General features: G+C 54.6%; 1 protein-coding gene and 1 long non-coding RNA gene across 9 annotated transcripts in view; one reads left to right on the top strand and one right to left on the bottom strand.

Moving 5' to 3' along the window:
• Positions 1 to 20,713, top strand: part of TTLL10 (tubulin tyrosine ligase like 10) — a 53,888-nt gene extending 33,175 nt beyond the window's left edge. For 2 of the 8 annotated variants that reach the window (XM_072820182.1, XM_072820178.1), the window contains exons 2-15: positions 3,639 to 3,704; positions 6,001 to 6,404; positions 7,093 to 7,173; positions 7,258 to 7,393; positions 7,522 to 7,640; positions 7,824 to 7,953; positions 9,172 to 9,257; positions 9,528 to 9,699; positions 10,334 to 10,505; positions 10,996 to 11,136; positions 17,410 to 17,526; positions 17,837 to 17,930; positions 18,225 to 18,314; positions 20,217 to 20,713. In XM_072820182.1, coding sequence (XP_072676283.1) covers positions 3,639 to 3,704; positions 6,001 to 6,404; positions 7,093 to 7,173; positions 7,258 to 7,393; positions 7,522 to 7,640; positions 7,824 to 7,953; positions 9,172 to 9,257; positions 9,528 to 9,699; positions 10,334 to 10,505; positions 10,996 to 11,136; positions 17,410 to 17,526; positions 17,837 to 17,930; positions 18,225 to 18,314; positions 20,217 to 20,299 — 1,891 coding nt within the window. In that variant the 3' untranslated portion in view covers positions 20,300 to 20,713. Of the gene's footprint in view, positions 1 to 2,597; positions 2,668 to 3,008; positions 3,159 to 3,255; positions 3,459 to 3,638; positions 3,705 to 6,000; positions 6,405 to 6,568; positions 6,872 to 7,092; positions 7,174 to 7,257; positions 7,394 to 7,521; positions 7,641 to 7,823; positions 7,954 to 9,171; positions 9,258 to 9,527; positions 9,700 to 10,333; positions 10,506 to 10,995; positions 11,137 to 17,409; positions 17,527 to 17,672; positions 17,931 to 18,224; positions 18,315 to 20,216 lie in introns of those variants that run through there. The other 6 variants (XM_072820183.1, XM_072820181.1, XR_012028066.1 and 3 more) reach the window with 6 other exon arrangements.
• Positions 2,674 to 9,892, bottom strand: LOC140630291 (uncharacterized). Its single transcript, XR_012028067.1, has 2 exons — positions 9,501 to 9,892; positions 2,674 to 9,286 (listed from the first exon to the last, which is right to left on the bottom strand). It is a non-coding gene; the product is annotated as an uncharacterized lncRNA (long non-coding RNA).
• Positions 20,714 to 21,131: the final 418 nt, after the last annotated feature.

The following is a 21,131-nucleotide window of genomic DNA, read 5'->3' as shown; positions in this document are numbered from 1 at the left end:
GAAGGGTTGGGGGTCTCACGAGGTCTCACTGCTTCCTCAGGGTGCTGCAGGATGGGCAGCGCACTCCTGTCCTGGAAGTGCCACCGCCTGGAGGCCGCCCGCACCACAGCCTGCTGATGGGCGTCTTACCAGACACGGTTAGATCTGGGTTCTGGTGTCTAATACTGTCTGGTAATGCCGTTCATCCATGGCCTGACCACCGCCGAGGAGGAGCCCCTGCGGGGACACCAGGGGGAGGACGAGGCCTGTGGGCCCGCTCGTGGCTGAGCCAGGCGGTGCACACCTGCCCAGGCCCGGGGCCCCTGTGTCCCCTGCAGGGCACAGGTCAGGCAGGGTCCTCCCCAGCCGCTGTGACCCAGGCCATGACCCAGACCAGGGAGCCCTTCCCAGGCTTTGGCCTTTCTGTCATAGCCATGACGGATTCTCTGCATAATAAAGGGTGTGAGGTATGGAGGTGGCTGGCTTCTCTTCCTCTCAGGTGTGTGGGTGAGTGGGGCTGCGGGGTCCAGCGGCCCCACCCTGAGGGTCTGCCAGCAGGTGAGGCAGACACCGTACTGTGCTGTCGGCACTGCCCTGAAGCCAGAAACCAGCCCAGGGGCCATAGTCAGTCACTCTCCTGGAGCCCCGCCTAGAGCCCTCTCCAGGGAAGTGACCTCACCCCTCACCCCTCTACACACCTGAGCCCGGCAGAGCGGGGCCTGAGGACGACAAGACCAAAGCAGCCCCAGATCTTCAAACTTCCAACCCAGGGCAAGGCAGGGCATGCAGAGCCAGCCGCGCACCCATGCTCTGCCCCTCGCCCCAGGCAGCACCAGGACACTGCAGACTGCTGGCGCAGAGACCCCCTGGATAAGACCCTACCCCTCTGCCTAGAGCAAGAAGCTCGGGGAAAGGGTGAGATGGGTAGTGGAGGGGGTGCAGGCCACCTTTGCTTCTTCTACAGCCTTAGCCCAGGGCCCCACCCGGTCCCCACAGGCCCATCTCCAGAGCTTAGGGAGCACCCTCCGGGTGCCAGACCATCACCATGGGGGTCGAAGGGCAGGCAGCCCTTAATCTTGGGCTCCCACCCTGAAGCCCCCTCCCTGCTCCCCTCTCCTCTACCCACTAGGTACTCATGCACATGTCCCCTGTCTAAAGTAATCCTCAAACCAAACTTCTGGATGCTAATCCATCCTCAGCCTCAGGGCTGACCCCTAAAGCCCCTTCCTTCCCTTAAGAATTCCAATTAGGTCCTAGGGTCTACGTCTGGCCCAAGTGCTCAGCAGCCAGAGTCGAGGAGGAGGGGACCTCTGGGGACTCTGGGGAAGCTCCTCCCCACCTTCTCTCCTTCCATTACCAAATCTCTCCTGAGAACCTTTTGCAGATTCGCACAATCCTGCATACTGTGGGGAAGAGGAACATGCCTGAGAAGGAGGGGCAATGGTGACGAGGCTGGGAGGCAGGGCCTGTCAACTAGGAGGGCTGCCTGGGCAGTCAAGAAGGTGGTGCTTGGGTGGGGGAGTGGGGTTACAGTGGCCCAGGAAGGCCTCTAGGAGCAGATGTCCAAGAGGGCCATGCAGACACCTGCAGGAGCCAAGCAGAAGTACCAGAGGCCAGGGGCTGCACGCCATCAGACAGGAGGACTTCCAGGCCCAGTGTCCAGGTGGCACAGCCTGGTCCCAGCAAAGGCACCAACTACACAACCAGGCAGGAAGTGGCTGGGCCGTTCCCCTGCACCCCCAGCCCTGCAGGAAGGGCTCGGCCCCCAGCCTGGAGGCCCTGGGCTGCCCACTTGCCCCATGGCAAGTTAATGATTCCCCTGCTTCGCTCCAGGGTGCAGATGCGCAGTGACGTGCCCAGCCCCAGGCCATTATCATCATGAGAAAGGCTGGGGCGGCGCCCACACCATCCAGTTGGACAGGTTATGAGGCAGGGTTTTGGAGTTCAAGATCTTGTGTCGGCAAAGGCTGGGGACCCAGGGTGGTGGGCTGGCCCAGCCTGGGTGCCTCCAAGGGGCCTGGGCCCCCAGAGTTGATATGGGGAGGGAGCACAGATTCTGGAGGGGGTTCTGTGCTCAGGCCACCAAGAAGACCAGGGGCCCCACTCCCCATACCCACCGCTGCCCCAGCAGGCCCAGGCTGGGGGCTTGGCTGGATGAGCTCTCTGACATCCAGGCTGATGCACGGCCACCTCAGGGCAGAGAGTCAGAGACCATAGTCCAGCAGGACGGACCCCTGGAGCCCCCAGCACTGGCACAAACAGGCAAGGAGCCTGGGGGTGCATCAGCCTCTGTGTGGAGTCAGAGAGGCCTCGCCATTGTGGGGGTCATCCACAGGACCTCAAAAGGAGCAGTTTAAGGGATATGTTTGTCTCCTGGGGCCATGTGACCAATAACCACAGACGGGGGGCTTGAAATCACAGAAATGTATTCTCTCACAGTCCAGGAGGCACAAGTCAGAGATGCAGGTGGGGGCGGGGGGCACTCTCTCCCATCTCTAGGGGACACCCCCTCCTGCCCTTCCAGCCTCCCTGGACTGTGGCCACACCAGCCCCTGCTCCCGTCTTCACGTGGTTTCTCCCGGGTCTCCTCTCTCTTTCTCCCTCTTGTGAGGATGCAGGGCCTCCAGCTAATCCAGGAGGATCTCCCTTCAAGATCCTTGACCACATCAGCAAATACCCTTTTTCCAAGTAAGGTCACATCTGCAGGTTCTGGGGCTTCAGACATGGGCTCATTTGGGGGCCACCCTCCAGCCCCACAAGTTAGGGTACCATAGGCAGACACAGCCTTGAGACCCACAGGACACTCTGAGGGTAATGAGGCTGTGTGACCGGAGGGCTGACACTACACAGGAGAGGCTGTAGTGACAGGAGATGAAAGAGCACAGGGTCAGGTCCTGGGGTCCTACCATGGATTTGGGGGTCTTCGGAAGGCTGCGGGGTGCTCCTGTGGAGGACCCAAGGCCCAGGTGGGGACCGTGCACACCATGGCTCTGGCTCTGGCCAAGCCCCATCCTCCCTCCCTCCCACAGCCCCCTGCCCAGCTCCCCTCAGAGCCTGGCCTCCTGTGCCTGCCCTGCTCCCCTCACCTCTGGGCCACAGGGTTGCTGTTGCCCAGAGACTGTTGCCAGGCCACCACTGTTGTTCCCCCGGCAGAGGACTCACACCACTTTGCTGGGCAGGTAAGAGGGAGAGGTGGGCCAGCGGCGCGAGTCCTTGCTGGGCGTGAGGGCCGTGGCCACCGTCCTGTGCACCCTCTCCACCGGAGACCCCGTGGGTTCTCTCAGGACTCTGCCCAGGAGCAGAAGGGAGATGAAGGAGGGTCAGGAGAGGGGAGTCCTGACTGAGATGAGCCCCCTCTGGGGGCGACCCACACCCCCAGAGCTGCTGCATGAGGATCACGAGCCCTCGGGCCAGGCCGAGAGGAGTGCACCTTCTGGGGGTGGTGGCTCCTCAGGACGAGCCCCCTTGCCCAGAACTAGGTCTGTCTTCCCGGACCAGCCCCACACAGGCCGCCCTCCCAGAGAGTCCACCCCCAGCCAGGAGGCCCCAACCCACCCAACAGTGTCAGCACCTCCCAGCACCTATGACGGCACTCGTGTGTCCGAGGAGAAGACGCAGGCAGGACCCTGACATCTCCTTTGCTTGGACATGTTCTGCAGGTTCACCGGGGTCTTCCTTTCATCACACCAGGGTGCTGCTTCCTGCCGGTCTTTTTACCTCACCAGGTAAAAAGTTTATTTCAAAATTTACTGTAGAGTCGAGCTGTCCCCTGCCCCCGGCAGTGCGGTCCCTGCTTCCACAGCCCTGTCTTGTCTGGTGGCCATCCTTCACCCGTGGGATCAACGCATGCCCTCAACGTCTCTGACCACAAAGCTTTGTCTCTGTATTTAGAATTATGTCCAGAGAAACCCTGAAAAGTGCAAGCGCTAAGGCAGAAGGCTCACGGAGCCGGGAGGTCTGACACCCGCACCACATGCCCACCTGTCACTCCACCAGCCTTGTGCAGACACCACAATGCACCGCCTGCGTGCCCACCCACAGTCCCTTTTTCTGCCCTTAATCTCTGTTAACTTCAATGACAAGAAACAATAACTCATGGCTTACTTCTCTGTGAAAGTAATAAACCTAGGTTTTCCCACTAGCAGCAGAGCACTCCTATGAAGGCTTTCGTAAGCTGAGATGGCGCAAAGCAAAAAGCCAAGTGCCATTAATTTATATGGAAAAAAAATCTTAGCATTCCCAGACCCTAAAATAACTTCTCTTAGGCTTTTCTGAAACCTTAGGATACGTCTTGCTAGTGGATGCAAAACCCAAATCGAGAGAAGCCCAGAGGGCTGGACGCAGGATGTGGGTGTGCCCCAGGAAGGAATGGGCAGGCCCAGCCGGCTGCTCATTGGCCCTAGAGGACTCGTGGAAATAGGAACACACCGTTTCCCCTTTTCACCTTTCTTTGTAAAAGCAGGTCCTAACGTAGGTCTTCCCTAAAAGTGAAGAGGTATAACCAGGGCCTTCAGACGTCCACATAAAGTTAGGGAAGCCAGCTCAGGTGCAGCCCCATCTCTGCTGTGCTCACATATCCATCAGCTTTGGATGGTGGAGGACAGGTTCGCTCCACTGCACGCAGTCTGCTCTGTCCAGAGCTCACCATCACCCTGTTCTACACCTGCTGTCTTCCTGCCCTTCCCAAGTCACGCCCAAATGCCCCGGCAAGTCCTCGTTGACATGTGGCCATCCTCACAGCTGCCCCGGTTAGGCTGTGGCCACTGCCGGCCTGCATTACAGATGAACAAAGTGAGGCCCAGATGCACTGGCCGGGCTGCCCGGGAACTGGCCCAGGTGCTCTGACATGCAGCCCCCTAGCCCCTCCACCTCTCGGGGCTCCTGCCAGTCTGGCGCCCGCAGATGCCAGCTTAGCTCCATTTTCATCCTGCTGCCATCTCTTCGTTCTTCCTGCGCTCTCTCCCAGAACTTCCGACCGTTCCATTGCGTTTTCCATCTCCACGAGCCCTCTCACCCCTGTCCCTTTGTTGTGCCTGCAGCCAACCCCCTTTCAGGAAGCCAGTCTCCTCTTCACCACCTAGCACCTTCCAAGGGCAGGCTCCCTTGGGTCCCGTGTCTCCCACGCACTCACACTATCTGTGTGCGTGACCGTGTGTGGGGCTCTCACACCTGTGAAGGTCTCTGTCAGATGCGTGTTGACTTTGGGGCCACTCACCCATGAGTGCTGAGGGATGGTACTGAAGATTAGTATGTTGGGTGGGGGTTCCTATGCCCCCCAGCAGGACTCCTGGGACTTGCTGCTGGGTTCTGGGCACCTTGTGGAGGGGGCCAGGGTCTTCCAGCCCATGTGGAGATGGCACCCACAGGTATTCTCCCTGCTTTCAGCAGGCTTGTGACCCCCCAGCCATGCCGGGCCGGGGCCAGCACCCACATTTAGCCTCCTCCAAGGAAACCTCTCATTCTGCGTAGGCCAAGACTGAGGCAAGGGATTTGGGGTTGTCCACAATCACTCTGCCCACCCTCAGCCACCAGCCCAGCTCCCATAGTCAGGATGACAGCTCTTCACACTTTATCCCTCTTCTGTCCTACATGGGGATTGACTAGCCTGTTTCTTGGCTGACCAGCTGGTTTGTCTGCAAAATGATCGTCCTTTCTGAGGGACGACTCTCTGCTGGCACCTGCTTTGTCTTGCCGACTCTACAGTGTGCTCGCCTTTCTCCCCCTTCCGTGTTTTCAATGCTTTAGAAAGTCCCTACCTCCCAAGCAGCCCCCAAATTGGGAGGGGACCATTAATAAATGGCTAAAATTCCCTGAAATGTTCCCAAGTTGGCCGCATGGGAAAGGGTGCTTAGAAGGGGACATGGCCATTGGAGCAGGGCCTGGAGCAGCAGTGAGGATGATCTGGACACCTGACTGCCAGGCCTCATGTTGCAGAGCCACCTCAGCTCCGGGGAGGCACCCCACCTAGGGCCAGCATACCCCTCCAGGCCCACAGAGACCTGACAGCAGCCCTCCTTACAGCCGGCACCACCGAGGCCAAGCATGGCAAAGCCAGACAGACGGTCCCTGCAGAGAAAGCCTCGCCTGGGATAAACAGGATGTACAGATGGCCCTGCCTCCACAGGGCACCAGGCACCACAGTCACCACAGAGACAGGAGCCCGCCGCAAGCTGAAGCCCACGTCCAGGACGCCAGGAGGCACTCCTCCCCAGGGCTAGGACCACAGATGGCCCAGAGGCCCCACAGACGGGTTGGGGTGGTGTCCTCCCAGAGGTGCCCTTGCCCCGGGGTTTCCATGCCTGCAGCCCACAGCCATAGCCGCTTCATCCACCGTCGGGGGCCACCCACTCGGACCCATGTTAGTGGGAAGAGAGGCAAGCGGTCCAGGATGGCAGGGGTCCGGCAGAGCCACCCCCGAGGGCCAGGTGAATGCAGCTCCCAGCTTGGCTCCACCCCCATCCTCCAGCCAGTGCCTTGCTGGGGCAGGCATCCCATCCCCAAGGAAAGCAGTCCCATGGGCAGACCACATATAGCCATTCTCTGGGCGAGCGGCCAGAAGAAGGCCATGCACTGGGTATGAGGTCCAGGCCAGCTGAGCAGGGCAGAGGGCAGCACGACTGGGGTCTGAACAGGCACAGGGAGGGAGCACAGCTGCCCTCCATAGTCTGGGGGCACCATCCTGATGGGCAGCCATAGCAGGCATGGCCCCTGCCTGCCCCAGAACCCAGCCTCTGTCCAGGACAGCCTGGCCCCATTTCCCTTGCCTGATGTGGGTCATCCATGACATCATGATAGACATTGTGACCCTCCTGAGCACATCCCAGCACCATGTCTCCTCCCAGGTCCAGCCTCACACCCTAGCCCTCCCCTGCATGGAGTCCCTGCCCTGTTGGTAAGCAGGGACCCTGCCCACTCCAAGTCTGGCCCTAAATGGTGATGACTGCCTGCTGGCCCAAGATAGGTTCAGGCCCACTGGTCAGGACTCAGCCTAGGCTGAAATGAGCCCAGATGACTGGGGGAACTGCCCAGAAGCTGCTAGAAACAGGCAGGATGGCCAGATTCAGGATGGGCACCTCCCCCAGCGCCCCCCCTCGGACCCCACCCTGTTCACAGGCTGGGCCCATGAGAGACCAATGGGGAGCATCCAAGAGGAGCAGCTCCTACACTCGCTGAGCCAGCTGGGACAAGATGCAGGTGGGCTTGGGGCAGGGCTAAGGGACAGGAGAGCCTCCAGCCAGGCCAGAGCCTCTGACCGCAACCCCTCCCACCTGGCCACAGACCTCCTGGATGACACTGATGTTGCCAGGCCTCGGACCACTCTCCTGGAGAGACACCTGTTGGAGGGGGAGAAGCAGCCACACAGCACTGGGCAGGGGCCCTACTTCTACATTGGAGGGACCAATGGGGCCTCCATGTGAGTGGGGGGTGTTGGGGAGTCAGGCTCAAGGCCCAGCCCAGCCTCCACATCCCCACCCCCAGCATGCTTACCCACTCCCAGGTCCCTGAGACCCCCAGGGTCACCGCTGCCCCGTGCCCCTGCAGAATCAGCTCCTACTGCAAGAGCAAGGGCTGGCAGCGCATCCAGGACAGCCGGCGAGAGGACTATAAGCTGAAGTGGTGTGAGGTCAAGTGCAGAGACAACTACTACAGCTTCCGGGAAGGTAGCAGGGGAGGGGCCACGGGCTCTGGCCTGCAGCCAGCAAAATCCTTCTGGTCCTGAACCAGGGGCAAAGGGATGCCATTGTCTTCCATTCTGGGAGGTGGAGGCCATGGTGGGAGGCTGTGGTGGCCTGGGCAGCCCTGGCCCACAGCGCTGCATGCCAGCCAGGACTTTGCCGTATCAGGTGAGCAGCTGCTGTACCAGATTCCGAACAACAAGCTCCTCACCACCAAGATCGGGCTGCTCAGTGCCCTGAGGGAATACTCAAGGGTTGTGAACAAGATCCACAAGACATCACTATGTGCCCAGGCCAAGTAAGCCTGCCCTCGTCCCCCAGGGCACCCACCATCAACCCACCACATATCCCTGTGTCCTTCAGAGCAATAATACGTCGTCCACATACCCTGTCCCATGAACCCATTCACTGTCCTCTTCTAGGCTCCATATGCACCCCATCCAACAGGTCCGTCACTGGTCCTGACCCTCCCTGGAATCCATCCACTCACCGTTCTGTCTCCTTGCCTGCCATCCACTGCATCTACCTACCCCCATGGACCACCCAGTGATCTGTACACACACCCACTGTCGTCCACCCACCCACAACTGTTCCCCCAATCCTCCCATACCCACCACACAGTTGTGCATGAACAACTGTCCACTAATCTGCCTCCCCGTCCACCCCCACCAGGCAGGCAGCCTACCTGCTTACCCGGCCATCCATGACATCACCTTTACCTGTACATATCCAGCTATCCACCTATTTCAACAACTACCCATTTCAACAACTCTAGTCTACTCCCTCCAGGCATCTATCTACCGGAACACTGGCCCATCTACCTACTTCCAAAATCCATTTATACAACTACCCACCTATCCACATCGCCATCTATTCACTTCTCCAGACACCCACCAATCCATTCTCCATACACTACTAAGTAGCCACTCAGGCCAGGAACTGTGTCCCCCCTGGGGTACAGATCTAGAAAGGACGCAGCATTTTTCCTTGAGGAGCTTACATGGAACAGCCCAGAACACCTCTGGCCACAGAGGTAGATGCTGAGCCATTCCGCCCTAGATGGAAGGATGGCCTGATGGTCAACGACAAGGGGTTAAGGGCACCCCTAAGACAGAGGATGAGGTGTGGACTAGGCAAGCATGTTCAGGGACCTATGCAGACCACTCACTGCATGCTGGACACCGTCCTGGCCTGGGGACACAGCTCTCAACTGTCCGCTCACAGTGCCTGAGCCGGTGTGGGTTGGAGTGCACCGGTGAGGTGGGAGAGGGGCCAGGGTGTGGGTGAGGCAGCCTACAGCCTGTAGAGAGGCCAGGTTACAAGGACCCAGAAAACACTGCTCCTGGCAAGGGAACAGCAGGTGCAGGCGTTGGCTTGTGGGGCAGAGGCAACCAGCTTTCCCATGGATACTGTCCCCCTGCTCCCGCAGGTCAGTCCCCTAGTGAGGCTGGCTGGCCTAGCTGGGGGGAGGGGACAGCCCGCCCTTCGACCCCACCCCACCTCCCTGCTCCCCTAGGGTCCTGAAAATGGAAGAATTTTTCCCAGAGACCTACCGTCTGGACATCAGGGATGACAGAGAGGCTTTTTTCACCCTCTTTGATGGTGAGAGGAGGCTGGACGCCAGGCCTGCTCTGGGGAGATGGGTTCAGGGATGGACAAGGACCAGGCAGGATTAGGGCAGGGCAGGACCCTGCGAGGTCACGGGGGTCGTGGCCATGGAGGGGAAGGGTGGAGCCGGGGGGAGGGGCGGGACCATGGCCTGGAGGGCAGTTGGAGCATGGGTGTGGTCACCCCGGGGCGTGGCCAGGGCCGTGACAGGCGTGGTCAGAGTGGGGCGAGGCTAACCTGGAGCTCACGCAGCTGTTCCTACAGAAAATCAGATATGGATCTGCAAGCCCACTGCCTCCAACCAGGGCAAAGGCATCTTTCTGCTCCGGAACCAGGAGGAGGTCGCTGCTCTGCAAGTCAAGGCCCAGAGCATCGAGGACGACCCCATCTACCGCAAGATGCCATTCAGGGCGCCTCAGGCGCGGGTCGTGCAAAGGTGACATTCAGGCTGGGGCTGACCATGCGCCCCTCTGGTGCCTGGGAGGGCTGGGGGGACCACAGGGCCCATAGAGGAGTCCTTGGTCATGGAATGGGGCTGTCTGTATAGCCAGCAGAGGTGAGGGTGTCACATCTTGTCCAGGTTGCAGAGGAGATGCCTGCCCCTCTATACACACACACACACACACACACACACACACACACAGGTTCCTGGACATAGGCCAAGCCTGGGCCCTGCCTCTCTGTCCTGCAGGAAGGCCAGCGTCTCCCCCAACCCCAGCCCAGCCAGCCCCAGCCGTCAGGCCTGGAGCCAGAGCTGACCACCCCTCCCTTGCTCCGTCTTCCAGGCAGTCCTCCCTGCCCACGGGGCCCAGTCTGCTCCCACCCTCAGGGCATCTAGTGAAAACCGCACCTTGGGGCACCTCAGACATGTGCAGAGGGCTGAGATTCAGGGGCCAGGTCTTCCCTCCCAATTCCCTGAGCTGTTCAGGCTCAGAAATGTCCCTTCAGAAGAAAGGGCCCACAGATCACACCCGGGACAACTGGTGCTGAGGAAGTGGTCTAGGCCCAAGTGAGGGCAAGGGAATACAAACTAGGCTGGCCATGTACTCAACCCCCATGCGTCCCCCCAGGTACATCCAGAATCCACTGCTACTGGATGGGAAGAAGTTTGATGTGCGCTCCTACCTGCTCATTGCCTGCGCCATGCCCTACATGGTCTTCTTTGGCCATGGCTACGCCCGCCTCACCCTCAGCCTTTATGACCCCCACTCCAGCGATCTCAGTGGCCACCTGACTAACCAGGTAAGGGTAGCCCATAGATGAGGGCCGTCTCTGCAGCCTGGGGACACAACCATTGCTTGGAACACAGAGAAGAGTTCAGGTATGGGCAGAAGCTCAGACCCAGAAGTGGCCCACTCTCTTTGATGGTGAGAGGCCGCTGGACGCCAGGCCTTCTCTGGGGAGATGGGTTCAGGGATGGACAAAGAGTGGGCACAATTAGGGCAGGACCAGGCCCTGAGAGGTCACGGTGGGGTGTGGTCATGGAGGGGAAGGGTGGAGCCAGGTGGGCCCTGGGTAGAGGTGGAGCCTGGGAAGTGCAGTTGGGAGGGGTCTCCATGAGGAGCTCAGCAAAGAGACCCCTGTGGGCAGAGGTTTCTATGGAAAGTTCTTAATGAGAAGGGTCCATATGGGGCCTTCCAGGAGGATCTGTGGGAGACTTGGTGGTTGAGAGGGTCACTGGAGGGTCTGGGCATCCTGGGATGGTGGTCTCCAGGTGCTGTACTCCCCTCAGTTTATGCAGAAGAAGAGCCCCCTGTACGTGCTGCTCAAAGAGGACACAGTGTGGAGCATGGACCGCCTCAACCGCCACATCAATGACAAGTTTAGGAAGACCAAGGGGCTCCCCAGAGACTGGGTCTTCACCACCTTCACGGTTTGTGTGCTTCTCCCCAACACCAGCCTGTGGGAGGGGGCTCAGGGTCAAGACCCCTTATGGTCGGGGCGGCAAGGCCACTGGACACAAGGTGCTCAGACAGTCCTGGGGGTTGTGTCTGTGCTAGTGTGTGTCAAGTGTGTCTCTGCATGTGAGCTTCTGAGTATGGCAGCTGGCCTCTCGAAGGAGTCGCCAGTTACCCGCCCTCCCCACTTCTTCCTTCCCTCCCTCCTCCTCCCCCCTCCTCTCCACTCCTTCCCTCTCCTCCCACCCTTGATAATTTACACAACATGAAATTCACCATTTTAAAGTGTGCAGTTCAGGAATTTTTAGTATATTCACAAAGTTGTGCTATGATCACCACCTGGATCGTCAAACAGAAAGGGCCACACCCATTATCAGACACTCCCCATCATCTCCCCCAATTCTGGACATTTCATAATAATGGAATCATACAATATGTGGCCTTTCCTGCATATGTCAGTACTCCATTCCTTTTTGTGACTCAGTAATATTTCATCATAGGGATGTACAATTTGTTTGGATAAACATTTGTCACCTGATGATGGACATAGGTTGCTCCCATTTTTTGTCTATTATGAGTAATGCTGCTGTGAATATTCATGTGCAAGTTTTTGCATGAACATAGTTTCAGTTCTCTTGGATACATAGCTAGGAATGCTACTGTGAGGTAACGTGGTAACTTATGTTTAACATTTTGAGGAACTGCCAACTGTTTTCCATAGGGGCTGCCATATTTCACATTCCCACCAGTGATGTAGAAGGGTACAATTTCTCCATATTCTCACCAACACTTGGTTTTTTCCCTCCCTCCCTCCCTCCCTTCCTTCCTTCCTCTTTAGTCATCCAGTGGGTGTGAAGTGGTATCTCATGATGGTTTTGATTTACATTTCCCTAATGATCATGTTGGGCATTTTCTCACATGCTTATTGGCCATTTGTAAGTCTGTTTTAGAAAAATGTCTATTCAGATCATTTGTCCATTTTTCTTTGTTAGGCTATAAGAGCTTTTTACAGATTCCAGATACTAGACCCTTATCAAAAATGTGATTTGCATATATTTTCCCCATTCTGTGAGTTATCTTTTCACTTTTTTGATAATGTCCTTTTCCTTCCACAAAAGTTTTCAATTTTGAAGACACCCAATTCATCTATTTTTTCTTTGTTATTCATACCTTCAATTTCATATCTAAAAATCCATTGCCAAATCCAAAGTCATAGAGATTTGTATCTGTGTTTTCTTCGAAAAGTATTACCATTTTAGCTCTTACAGTTAGGTCATTGCCTCATTTTGAGTTAATTTTTGCATATGGTGTGAGGGACTGAACTTTATTCTTTTGTGTGTGGATGTCCAGCTTTCCTGCACCACTTGTCAAAGAGACTGTCCTTGGCACATTAACGAAAATTAATTGATTAGGTATGTCTGGGTTTATTTCTATCAATTCTATCCCATTGCTGTGTGTGCCAGCACACACTGTTTTGATAGCTCTTGCTTCATCCATTCTATGAATGTGTTGTATTACATTGACTGATTTTCCTGTATTACTCTTGCATTTCTGGCATAAATCAAACTCAGAAGTGATATATTAACCTTTAAATATGCTACTGGATTTAATTTGCTAGTACTTCAATGAGTATTTTTGGTCTACACACATAAGCAGTATTGGTCTATAGCACTCTCTTGCATGTTTGTCTGGTTTGAGGTGTGTTTCTTTTCTTCTGTTTTTTGGAAAGCTTGTGAAAGGTTACTGTTAATTCTTTCAATGTTTGGAAGAATTCACCAGTGAAGCCACCTTCTCCTGGGCTTTTCTTTGTGGGAAGGTTTTTTGAATGACTAATTCAACTTTTACTTGTTATAAGTTATTCAGATTTTCTATTTCTTATTGGGTCAAGCTTGTTACTTTGTCCATTTCTTTCAAGTTATCTAATTTGCTTGGCATAGCATCCTATGAACAATTATAATCATTTTTATAATTATTTTCGTCTCCACATAAGGTCTTTCTTTCTTGATTTCTTGAGTCTTCATTTTCTTGGTCAATCTAGCTAAGAGTATGTCTGTTTTGTCAGTCTTTTCAATGAATCAGCTTTTGGTTTCATCTATTTTCTCCGTGGTTTTTCTATTCTCTATTTCATTTGTAGCCACTCTAATCTTTATTATTTTCCTTCCTTCTGCTTGCTTTGGATTTTCTCTTCTTTTTCTAATTTATTAGGGTTAAAAGCTAGGTTATTGATTTGAGATCTCTTTTTTTTTATATGTGTTTACAGCCATAAATTTCCCCCTAAGAACTGATTTTACCGGATTGCATGAGATTTTGTATGTTCTATTTTCATTTCATTTGTTACTAAAGAGTGTGCTGTTTAATTTCCGCAGACTTGTAAATTTTCCAATTCTCCGTCTCGTTGATTTTTTTTTAAAGATTTTGTTTATTTATTCATGAGAGACACGGGGGGTGGGGGCAGAGACATAGGCAGAGGGAGAAGCAGGTTCCATGCAGGAAGCCTGACATGGGACTCGACCCTGGGTCTCCAGGATCACGCCCTGGGCTGAAGGCAGTGCTAAACCGCTGAGTCACTCAGGCTGCCCTCTCTTGTTGATTTTCAATTTCATTCCATTGTGGTCAGAGCAAATACTTGGTGTGATATGCACCCTTCCATAATCATTGAAACTTGCTGTATGTCCCAACATATTGTCTGTCCTGGAGAATAGTCAATGTGCACTTGAGAAGAATATGCATTCTGCTATTGTGGAAGGAGTGTTCTGTAGATGTCTGTTAAGGTCTACTTGGTTTACACTGCTGTTTGAGTTTTCTCTTTCCTGTTCATCTTCAGTTTAAACGTTCTATTCAACACTGAAAGTGGGGTATTGAAGTCTCCAACTATTATTATTGAATTGTCCATTTTGTCCTTCAATTCTGTTTTTGCTTCATGTATATTGAGGCTCTGTTGATAGGTGCACGTATGTTTACAATTATTACATCTTCTGGATCTATCATTTTACAGTGTCCTTTTCTTTATTTTCTCTGATATTAGTAAAGCCATTCCAGCTCTTTTGATACTGTTTGCATGATATACCTCTTTCCATTGTTCCACTTTTAATTATTCTTTGTTGTTGCCCTGAGGATTACCATTAAAATCTTAATTTATATCAATTTAGTTTCAATTAATACCATGTTAATATCCATAGTATTAAAAAAAAAAAAACCTTGTTCCTATATAGTTCTTTCCCTCCCTTTATCTGTTACTGTCACAAATTACAGCTCTATATATTGTGTGGCCATCAACATTGATTTATAATTTTTACTTTATTGAGTTGTTTTTTAAATAAAAGAAAAAAAGAATTACCAAAAATTCATGTATATATGGCTTTTAAATTTAACTATGCTCTTTATTTTTTCATGTGAATTCAATTTATCATCTAGTGTCCTTTCATTTCAGCTTGAAAGGACCCTAAGGCAGTTCTACTAGTGATAACCTCTGGTTTTTAAAATCTAGGAACGTCTTGATTTCTGCTTCATTTCTGAAGAATAGTTTTGCCAGATATAGAATCCCTGGATAACAGCTTTTCCTTTCAGCCTCTGAATATGTCATCCCATGTCCTCTGGAATCCATGGTTTCTGATGAGAAGTTGGCTGTGTATCCTGTCAAGGATCCCTTGTGACTCATCACTTCTCTCTTGATTTCAATAGTCTGTCTTTTGAAAGTTTGCTTATGGTATAGTGGATCTCTGCGTTTATCCTAACTGGAGCTCACTGACCTTCTTGGGTGTATAGACTATTTTTTTTTTTAAATCAAATTTGGAAAGTTTTCTACCATTATTTCTTCAACTATTCTTCCTGCCTGTGACTCTCTTCTTCTGGGACTCCCATTATCTATGTTGGTCTGCTTGATGGTGTCTTACAAGTCTCTGTAGCTTTGTTTACTTTTCTTCATTCCTTTTTTCTGTTCCTCAGACTGGATAATCTCAATTGACCTATCTTCAAACAATTCAAATCTACTATTAAGTTCCTCTAGTGAATTCCATTTTTCATTTATTATACTTCTCTTTTTTTTAAGATTTAATTTATATGTTCATGAGAGACAGAGAGAGGCAAAGGGAGAAGCAGGCTCCATGCAGGGGGCCCAATGTGGGACTCAATCCCAGGTCTCCAGGATCACGCCCTGGGCCAAAGGCAGGCACTCAACCGCTGAGCCACCCAGGCTGCCCGTTTACTATACTTTTTAAATCCAGAAATTCTTTGTAGTTTCCTTTTATAATTTCCGTCTCTTCACTGATACTCTATTTGATAAGAAATCATTCTCATATTCTTCTTTAGTTATTTTCAAGTGAGGTCTTCTGGGGGCCAGCAGAAAGCACACAACAAATAGCTACAATTCTTTGCAAATCAAGTACATTCTGTCATCTCCAGTACTGAGAATTTAGACTTTTTTCAAGTCTAGCACTGAGCTAGGAAGTAGGGGATAAAATTATGGCAAGTTAAAATGCTACAAAGCTTGCTCTTCTTACCAAGATTCAAGATTTTTCTCTTTTTAAAGATTTTATTTATTTGACAGAAAGCATAAGCAGGGCAAGTGGAAGAGGGAAAAGCAGGCTCCCCTTTGAGCAGGGAGCCCAATGTGGGACTTGATCCCAGGAGCCTGGGATCACAAGCCAAGCCAAAGGCAGACACTTAACCAACTGAGCCACCCAGGCACCGCAAGATTTTTCTTTTGTAAGCACTACTCAGTTTGTTGTAAGCCTTTGATTAATTTCCAGAGTTCTGAAACAGTTGATTCTGATTACTTTTGCAGGTTCTTGTGTGTGTGTGTGTGTGTGTGTGTGTGTGTGTGTGTGACTTTCATGGAGTGATTTATTTTCAGATGTCCTTCCTCTGCCATTTTGCTGAGCCCTTGACCCACTCCGATGAGGCTTCTTCCTAGGGTGCCACTGAAACACTCACTGATGTCACAAGTGACCTCCATGTTGCCAAACCCAGACGTCAGTTCCCAGTCCTCTTTGTCCCATCTGTCAGCCAATTTGGACACAACTGTTCATTCTCCGGTATTCTTTCCCTATGGCTTCCAGGACCTTGCCCACTCCCTCTTGGCCCCCTGTGCTGGCCCCCCATGTCCCAGCTACTGCTCTCTGGAGGCCTAGGGCTCTGCTCTTTATCTGCACCCATTGGTGATGAAAGTCTCTTGGCTCCACAATTAAACATCTAGCCCTGACCTCTCTCCTGAACTTGAGCCTTATATCCCAGGGCCTATCAACACCCCATCTGCAAGCTCATAAGCCTCCCAGACTCCATGGTTCTCCTTCTCTTCTCAGTTGATGGGGGACTTCATCCTTCCAGAGTCTCAGACCAAACACTTAGGGAGAACTCTGAGGCTCATAACCCATTCATAAACCAATCAGGTTAGCTCTACCTCAAAGTATATTCAGAATCCAGCCCATCAGCTCTACCTGCTTAAGGTAGGTAGATAATTGCATCTTCCTCATGTCCCCTCCATTTCTCTCAGCACAGCAGCCAGTAGACTCTATTAGGGCATGAATTAGTTATGCCCCTCCTCTGGTCCACCTCCCAGCAGCTCTGATATCAGCCTTAAAAGAAGGTGGTTCCCATGCCCCCATGATGTGACTGGCACCACTTTGGACTCATTTCCTGCTGCCCCTCCAGCTTGCTACAGCCCCAGCAGCCTCACTGTTTCCCCAATACCTTGGGCATGCTCACACTTACAGCTGTTGCTCTTCCCCCAAATTCCCCATCCCCTACCTCACAGACTTTCCATTCAGTCTTCAGTCCGATCACTATTTCCTCAATGAGACCAATACCCCATGCCCTTTTTACAACAACCACCTCAGAACCCTCCCAACACCTAACCCCACTTCATGTTCTTCATCAGCACTTATTGCTTGATATGCTGCACAAACTATGCAGTGACTCATGTATCACATTTGTTTTCTATCTCTCCTGCTACAACTGAGCTGCTCAAAGTTCTCTCCGTTCATATCTCCGGTACCTGCCATGAGGGAGGAGCTCCACATGTTTGCTGCAGGGATAAAACAAGAGTGAATGAGTTTCTAGCTGTGAGCCTGTGACTCAGTGTGAAAGTGTGAGCAGGTGTAGCTATGCAGGTGAGGTGAGGGCATAGGTGGGAGCACAGGTGAGGGGGCACAGATGGGAGCGCAAGTGAGGGGTGTGGCTGTGGCTGCTCAGGCCTGGGAGGTATAATCAAGGGGTGACATCCAGTCACCCCCTCCCTGCTCCACTCACAGAAGCGGATGCAGCAGATCATGGCCCACTGCTTCCAGGCTGTCAAGGCCAAGCTCCACTGCAAGCTGGGTTACTTCGACCTCATTGGCTGTGACTTCTTGATTGATGAGAACTTCAAGGTACCGCTGAGGTTTCCTGGGGCAAGTGGGCTTTGGTAGGCAGGTGCAAGGAGGCAGGGGCCACCTGTCTATACCCAAACCCCTCAGACAAGCCCATGGGGTGGAGTCTGCAGTCAGACACACACCCCCAAACCCCCCTCCCCAAGATCCTGCAGGCCCAGCAAGAGCCTTAGCCCCCTGAGCAAATAGGAGTGAGGCCACACAAAAGAAGTGGACTGCCTGGGATCACTAGGCCTTATGGGGGCCAGGGCCTCAGCCTCCTGTTGGCCAGGTGATGTGTGGGGACGGATGCTAACCAGTGTTGGGCCAGGTGTGGCTGCTGGAGATGAACTCCAACCCCGCTCTGCACACCAACTGTGAAGTCCTGAAGGAGGTGATTCCAGGCGTGATCGTGGAGACCCTGGGTGAGGCCCTTGTGCAGCCCCTACAAACCTCCAGCAGGCAGTTTGCCCAGCCTTGGATGTGCCATCCCACTCTCTTCCCAAATTCAGGTGCCCACAAGCTTAGCTCTCCGATGCCCTCGGGCCCCACAGAAGAAAGGCACCCCTGCCGGACCTCCCCACTACCCGGGTGCCTACCGCACCTGATCTCCACCCGCTCCCTCACCTCCTCTGCGTGCAGAACCTCCGCCCCAGCCCCGAACCGTGACGCCCCTCCCCGTCCCCTCCAACAATGCCCCCACTCACCCCCTCCCCCAGACCTGGCATTGGAGACCTTCCAGAAGAGCCTGCGCAACCAGAAGATGCTGCCTCTGCTCTCACAGCGCCGCTTCGTGCTCCTGCACAACGGTGAGACAGACCTGTGGCCGCGCCTGGGGGGCTCCCGCAGCGCCCTCCGGCCCCCGCCGCCCCGGGCCGCGTGCGAGGCCGACTGCTCGGCGCCACCTCCGACCCGCGCCGCAGACAGGCCGGGCGCTCGCAGGCCCGCGCTGCCCCGGAGCCCCCGCGGCGCGCACGGGCGGCCCCACTCGGAGCAGAGGCCCCGGGCACCCGGCCTGGGCCCGGACGGCGCCCAGAGCGCGGACCCGGCGCCTGAGCCCTGCGCGCGGCTGGCGGAGGAGGAGCGCGAGGAGCGCAGGAGCGCGGGCCACCGCGGCTCCTAGCGCCGGGCCACCAGCGCCCCCTCGGGACTTATAAAGACTACTTTGTTAGAGACGGGCCTCTGCGCCGATGGATGGCCCCAGGCGCTCCCGCGGGGGCTCCCCTGGACCCAGCGTCCTGCCCTCTGTCCTCGGGGGAGGGGGCTGCTGGAGGTGATGAGCTCCCCACAGCCGCCGCCTCTGCCCTCATGGGGCTGCCTCTATCCGGGAGAGTCAGCAGTTTCAGGGCTCCTCCAGACCACCCCGTGTCCCTCACTTACTGGGACCCTCCTGCAGCCCCACAACTCCCGCGATCCCTGCTGCCTGACTCTGTGATCCCCAGGAGAGGGTCTGGATGCCCATGGAGGGGAGAACTCGCTCACACCCACAGAGGCTGCCCCTGGGGCTGCCCTCACCCCTCAGGGCATCGCCCCTCTCAGGGGCCTGCATAGCGCTTGGGCTCCGCTCCCCACTGCCGCCACCGCCCCTAACTTTCCCAAAGGCCAGACACTGAGGCCTGGAGGACCTAGGCCATGGGTGAGGGGACGTGGCCATGGCAGCACAGCCCTGAAGAACGAGCTCAACCAGCACTGGCCCTACCCTGGCCAGTCCCTGCATGGCTTCAGGTGTCCCCATTCCTCCTGGGCCCAGCCCTAAGGCCACAGGGAGATGCAGGGCCTCTGACGTGTCTAAGCCTCCTGCCACCACTGTGTCCAGGGCCAGTCATAATGCCTTCTCCACCTCTGCCCCCCACCCACCACCCCACCTCCTGGCCAGCTTGCACAACTCCTCATTTGCTCCCTTTCTTTCCCCTGCCCTCACCTCTCCAAATAGTTTCCCCAGCTCACAAATGCCCTCCTTCTGACTGGCTGGAACCCATTCTCTGTCCTGCCTCGGAGTGCTGGTGGGACCTGGGGTCAACAGGGGTCTGTTGTCCAGATGGGGGGGGGGGGCCGGAAGTCAGAAGTCACAGTACCACTAGAGGGCACTATGCACCGGGCGGTTGCTCAGGCCAGGCAGCAGGCCTGGGGCCAGGGACTCACCTGTCCATCATTCACAAACCACCCACCCCACCCCTGTTGTACCCCTCACTCCACCCCACCCCCCATTTCCTCCACCCCCCACCCCCCCACACACATGATCTTGCTGCTGTGGCCTGGAATATGGGGCCCCCAGACCAAAGTCAAGAAGCACTTGTCACCATGTGCCTAGGGACCCTAGGTCCCCTCCCAGCACATCTGGTGATCAATCCTCACAGCTGGCCAAGCTCAGCCATTGCCTGCTGTGCAGCTGGGTCTGTTGGCTCTGCCATCAAAAGGCTGGGGAAGGAAGAAAACTAGCCTCCTTTGGGGTGGGGGTTCAGTGGCTGCCTGGGCCAAGCTGAGTACACCCAGGTCTTTGTAAGATACACACACCTTTGGGGTCAGGGCTGTGTGCCCTGCTAGCATTCAGGCTACTACACATTTCCTGATACGCTCCCCCTACACACACCCAGGCTTCTGTACCCTACCCTTTCTGGACACCCCATCCACCCTGCAAACCCCTGCCTACAGGTCCCCTGCCCTCCACATTATCTCTCAGTTCTTGATGTGGCTCATTGGTGCTTTCCCAGAGCGTTCCGGCTCTCCTCCCTGCCACAGTGGAGCCGTTCACCTGGCCATGCAGAGCTCACAGAGTGGCCTGAGGCCTCTGTGACACGCTTCCTTTTCCTGCTGCCTCCATAATCCCAGGCCCTAAGTGGGTGCAATGTGAAGAGAAGTGCACCTTAGCAGAACAGCTTGCCTTGTCCTAACTGAGCCTCCTCCCGGGGCTCCCCAAAAGGCCTATTTGTTGCTCTGGGGTCCCTGGCACCCCCTGAGAGCCCAAGTGTCAATAAATGAAGTTTCCCAAGAATCACTGCTGTTGGGCAGCCCAGGTGGCTCAGCAGTTTAGCACCGCCTTCAGCCCAGGGTGTGATCCTGGAGACCCAGGATCGAGTCCCAGTTCGGGCTCCCTGCATGGAGCCTGCTTCTCCCTCTGCCTACGTCTCTGAGCCTGCCTCTCTCTCTCTCTCTCTCCCTCTCTCCCTCTCTGCGTCTTTCATGAATAAATAAAATCTTTAAAAAAAAATCACTGCTGTTCAAACACCCAGAGGTGATGGCTACACCCCTGCCCTCCATCTGCCCACTGTCTGGGCCCCACTCAGCTCACACTTGGCCCTGAAGTGCCCTTTCCAGCCAGAACTGTAAGGACTACCAGGGAGAAAAAGGCCAGATACGGAGTTTGGGGTGCCGTGTACCTCCAAACACCTGGAGGTACGAGGTGGATCCCAGGATTCAAATGACACAGATGGGCAGCAGACACAGAAGAGGGGCTCAGGACGCCTTCAGGGGCTCAAGGAGCCTGCCCCAGAAGCACGGGAGGGACAGCTTCCCTAGTGCCTCAGACAGGGCTGCCAGCACCGCTGCTGGAGTTTGCAATTCAAGGTGAATACAGGCTCCTGGAAGCTAAGTATCTCCCCCGCCCCCCTCACCCACACTCCCTCCTT

This window comes from Canis lupus, chromosome 3, assembly GCF_048164855.1.
Source record: "Canis lupus baileyi chromosome 3, mCanLup2.hap1, whole genome shotgun sequence".
NCBI lineage: Eukaryota > Metazoa > Chordata > Mammalia > Carnivora > Canidae > Canis > Canis lupus.
Note: the sequence above shows the minus strand (reverse complement) of the source record. Positions and strands in the feature narration are given on the sequence as shown.